This window comes from Choloepus didactylus, chromosome 5 (genome assembly GCF_015220235.1).
Source record: "Choloepus didactylus isolate mChoDid1 chromosome 5, mChoDid1.pri, whole genome shotgun sequence".
Taxonomy (NCBI): Eukaryota; Metazoa; Chordata; class Mammalia; order Pilosa; family Megalonychidae; genus Choloepus; species Choloepus didactylus.
The window spans coordinates 48,834,152-48,838,759 of NC_051311.1; the positions used below are offsets into that span (position 1 = coordinate 48,834,152).

The following is a 4,608-nucleotide window of genomic DNA, read 5'->3' on the forward strand; positions in this document are numbered from 1 at the left end:
TAAATTAATTATTTGCTTTATATAAAGAGAATATAACACCTCTTCTATCAAATGTAAAGCCCCAGACTTGATTATATATAATTAATTTTACATATAATAAAATAATGTACTTTGAAATGCCAACAAAGAAATAGCACTGCCTTTAATTTTCTATTTCCTGTTGCCCATTATTCAATCTAGTGTCAAAAAAGGAAAGAGAGCTATGCAAAAAAGTGTCTCCAAGGAGTATCCTGACCAGACCTTTTTTCCCAGATCATAGGTCTGAGGCTCTGCAAGCACACACTACCTTCTGAAGGATTTTCTGACAAGTTCATTTCACTCTGGGATTCCCCATGATCAATATGACAGAATAAAGGGAAGGATAGGCAGCCATTATGGTCTCAGAGACCAACACAGTGTTGAGATTACGGGGAGAAGACTTGGAGTAGATGGAGAAAGGGCTGGCAAGGACATAAACTATGTAAAGTATTAGGAAGCAGCCCAAGTACTTCACAGCAGTGATGTGAGCCTTGGCTTGAGCATCCAACCTACCAGCTATATGGACCCTCATCTTCCTGTGGTGGCTATACAAAGAGACAACCAGTATTCCAGAGAAAACAAGAAACAACGTGCAAGGCAACCAATTTCCTGAATCTTCAGTACATACAAATAATGCCAGCTTGAAAAGTGGTATAGGATACTGCTGTTTCCTAGGGAAAAACTGTCAGTCTAAAATGGATTATAAGGAAAAAATTGATCACAGAGTACCCCCAGAAGGCCCAGAAACTCAGGCTCCAAGCCCTCTGCTTTAGCCACAAGTACACAGAGTGTCAAAGTTCATGATCTTCATGTAGCAGCACTGAGGAAACTGGCAAACCACAGGCTAGCCTGGCTTACAAGGGCCCAGAAAACACTGAAATAGCGAAGCCAACGGCTGCTCTGGAAAGCAGAAACAGGCTTAAGTCCACCATGATCAGCCACTGCAGGAGAAATCGGCTGAGAGCCAGGCCCAGCACAATGAGGTTGTATAAGGACCCCTTGGATTTTCTGATCCACTCTCCAAAACTCCAGACTATAAGGACTCCATTTCCAACCAAGCCAATGAGAAATTCCACCACTGCTGCCACCATCAACAGTCCATGGGGAGCAGTCAGCATGGCTGGGTCAGGCAGTGCTCTCACACAGTCCCAGAGAGATATCCTGCTTCAGGGCTGATGAATATGTTCGGTTCCAGGCTGAGTTTCAGATCCCTTAGTAGTGATACCACACTCGGTAAATTTGCAAACAGTAAAACCTAGATTTGACCTTGTCTTTCTGTAACCTGTCCTCAAGCAGGGACTGAACAGCTGTGACCAGGAACAGAGAGTTCAGAAGTTACAGTTCTCTCTGTATTTGCATCTACATGAATGAACTCTGAGCTTAGACTCTGCGATTTGAAACAGTACCACAGTCACAGACTCTCCATTTCAAAGGTTGCAGGCTAACATCTAGACATCAGCATATGATGTAACAAGACCTTACAACAAAAAAAGACCAAATCTAAATCAACTTGGTTTCTTTACAGTGTCAGCTATGAGACTGTATGCTATAGGAAAAAAAAAGGAATTTAATATTATTTTCATAAAGAAACTTTGAATATATTAGCATAAAAGATGAATGACCTCAGAAATAAAAAAAAAAATTTTCATTATGGAAAGGTAAAGTAAGGGAAGTTGAGGTGGAGAAAACAATTAGAGAACCAAAACACATTATATTTAAGTGTCATGTAGTAAAAGACTTAAGAGGTCAGGTAGGGGAGCCACTGCTGTTAACCAGTGTCTTTGAGGCTATTTGCCCTTTATGACCAATTATCCATACTCACTTGCCTTAACATATATTTCATATCAAGGCTTAGAGGAAGATGATCTCAAACAAGTGGGAAAAAGAAGAGAGCACAATTATCAAGAAATGTAGGAAAAGCAATCCATTTATTGTCCTTCAGATCCCAGCTTCCCTGGCACTGGCCCAAATACAAATGTGTTTGAGTTAGGCTAGATTCTAAGATGGCTCCCAAGATTCTCAACCCCTGTTGTACACACCCTGAATAATTCCCTTCCGTTAAGTGTGAATGGGACTGGTAATATAATGATATGTCACTTCTGGCATTAAGTTATATTATATGTCAAAGGTGAAGGGCTTTTAAAGATGTAATTAAGGTACCAAACCTGTCAATTTCAAGTTCATTAAAAGGGAAGTCATCTTGGATGGGTCTGAATTTATCAGGTGAAAGCCTGAGAAGAGCATCTGGAGTCTTCTGAAGAAAGATTCCTCTGCTGGCCTTGCAGAATTCATCTACCACATTGTGAGAGGACCTGTGAAAGGGTCACATGGAAAGAAACTGTGAAAGGGCTGTAGGAACTAAAAGTGGCCCCTGGCTGACAATCAGCAAGCAAATAGAGACTGCAGTCCTACAAGCATGAGAAACTGAATTCTGGAAACATGTGAGCTTGGAAGAGGATACAATGCTTCAGAGAGGAATGTAGTCAGCCAACACCTTGTTTGCAGCCTGTAAGACCTTGAATAGAGGGTCCAGCTAAGCCATTCCCCAGACTCCTGATGTATAGAAACTAGGACATAATTAAAGTATGTTGTTTTAAGCTGCTAAGTTTGTTCTGTAACACAGCAAATAGAAAACTAATACAGTGTTCAAATCAGGCTGGAAATGGCTATAAGGAAATTGGGAGAAGAATTGGATTAGAAGAGGAGATAAATTCAATTTCAGGAAGGCAGCATGGGTGTAGAAGGAAGAGAGCTATATGGGAATCAGGAGACCTGGAGTCTGTTCCAAAGTTGCCTCTGGCTCTCTATGAAGCTCTGGAGAGGCCACTGCTGCTCTCCAAGCCTCACTTGTTCTAGTCACACTATAGGACCATTCATTCAGATAATGCGGTCGCAGCTAGGGGCGGGCAGCCACGGAACCCTCTGCGCTCAGCGTTGCTTGAGGGGTACCGGCGGCAGCTCTTCCTGGAGGCGAAGGTGAGGCGGGGGACTTGGCCGAGTCCCCAGCGGAGGCGTGCAAGGTGTGGAGGGCAGCGAGAGAGGGACGCGAGACACTCTCTTTTCAAGGTAGTAGAACAAAAAGCCTTTATTCAGGGGTGAGCACAAGTTATATAGGGTGGCATAGAGGGCGGGGGCGGTGTTAGGGGTGTGGGGTCCTTACATGGCAATGCTGAGGGGATAAAGGCTAGGATTGGTTCTGAGAGGGCGCGGAGGTCGTTTGAAAAGGGCGGGAGTTGCTCTGGCAACGGTGTATGCGCACTGGCGGTGGCCGGAGTTGCTCTGGCAATGGGGAGTGTGCGGGCAAGATAAAGGGGGCGGTTTTCTCTGGCAAGCTTCCTCTAACGGTTGTATTTTGGGTGAGGGAGGTGGGGCCTGTAGCCGGCTCCACTTTCTCAGGCCCGGGGGGCTGTGGAGGATATTACTGCCCATGCCCACTACCCTCTCCAGGGGCTGGCCAGGTTCCCTGGGGGGGGCTGTGGAGGGCGCTACTGCCCATGCCCATCGCCTCCCCCAGGGGCTGACCAGGTTCCCTGGCCCTGGCCCGCCAAGTTGGAACTCAGCACCAGCAACCCGCAATTCCCCCTTCTTTCCTAATTAGATGAAGAAGCTCACAGGAGAGATCCGCCAAGGGATGAGGGAAAGGGGAGGCCGGGGAGGGGAAAAGGATTGACGGCCGCTCAGAGAGGCTGGAGCTCGGCGTTGGTGTGGCGCCCGGGCGCTCGAGAGGGGCCTCGCTGCTTGCGGGATGGACGAGGGTGGTGACGCTGCGGAGGGCTAGCTTCTTCAGTAGAGGCAAGTCGTTGATACTGGACTTGCACAAATGATGAGAAGACAGCATTGGCCTGGTTTTTAGCAAGTTGGACAAGTCTGCGGATAACACAGGGCCCTAGGGTGAGAGCTAGAATAATCATTAGTAGGGGGCCAATGAGAGGGAGGAGGTATGGGAGGAGGGGGGCAAAGATGTGGGACCAATAGTTGGTGGCTTCACGGTTCCTTCTGCGTTGTTCTAGTCCCTCTCGGACCTTCAAGATAAGGTTTACTGAGTGCTTATTATATGCATGGTAATGTACTACGCACTTGGGACCCAGCAGGGAACAATACAAAACCCTGCTTCTGTGGAGCTGGCATCTTGCTTCACCTCCATCTGGCTGTAATATCTGGTGCCCTAAAACTCTGGTAACAGGCTGTGGAGAATCAGGGAAGAAGGTAATAATCTTCACTGATCAGAAAACCTTGTTGAGGCTTGAAGCCATTCAAGAGAAGTGTTTCTCTGGCAATGTTTTATAGTAGACATCAATGCATCTCTCCTACCCCAACCTATTCTAAGTCAGTGGAAATTAATACAGGTCATGGTAGCCAACTGACTTGTATCCAGAAAGCCTAGTTTGGGCCTCAAAAAAAAAAATCTCCAAAAATAAAAAATGGTATTTTGATGGACTACTTAACTACAGATGTTAAGAAAGGCTAAATAAACCACAGAGAATTGAGATTATTATTTGATTTATTCCAATAAGAAAAATGCTTGCCTAAAAAATATCTATCAGTTAATACACAGGTTCTTCTTTCTTTAAACACAAATCACTTCAAAGT

At 45.4% G+C, this 4,608-nt stretch overlaps 1 protein-coding gene across 1 annotated transcript; it reads right to left on the reverse strand.

The window, feature by feature from the left end:
* Positions 1–253: 253 nt before the first annotated feature.
* Positions 254–1,264, reverse strand: TAS2R5 (taste 2 receptor member 5). The gene is given in 6 exon segments (XM_037837734.1): positions 254–636; positions 639–695; positions 698–808; positions 811–834; positions 837–929; positions 932–1,264. Coding segments are annotated over 6 exon segments (873 nt in total). The 5' UTR covers positions 1,137–1,264.
* Positions 1,265–4,608: the final 3,344 nt, after the last annotated feature.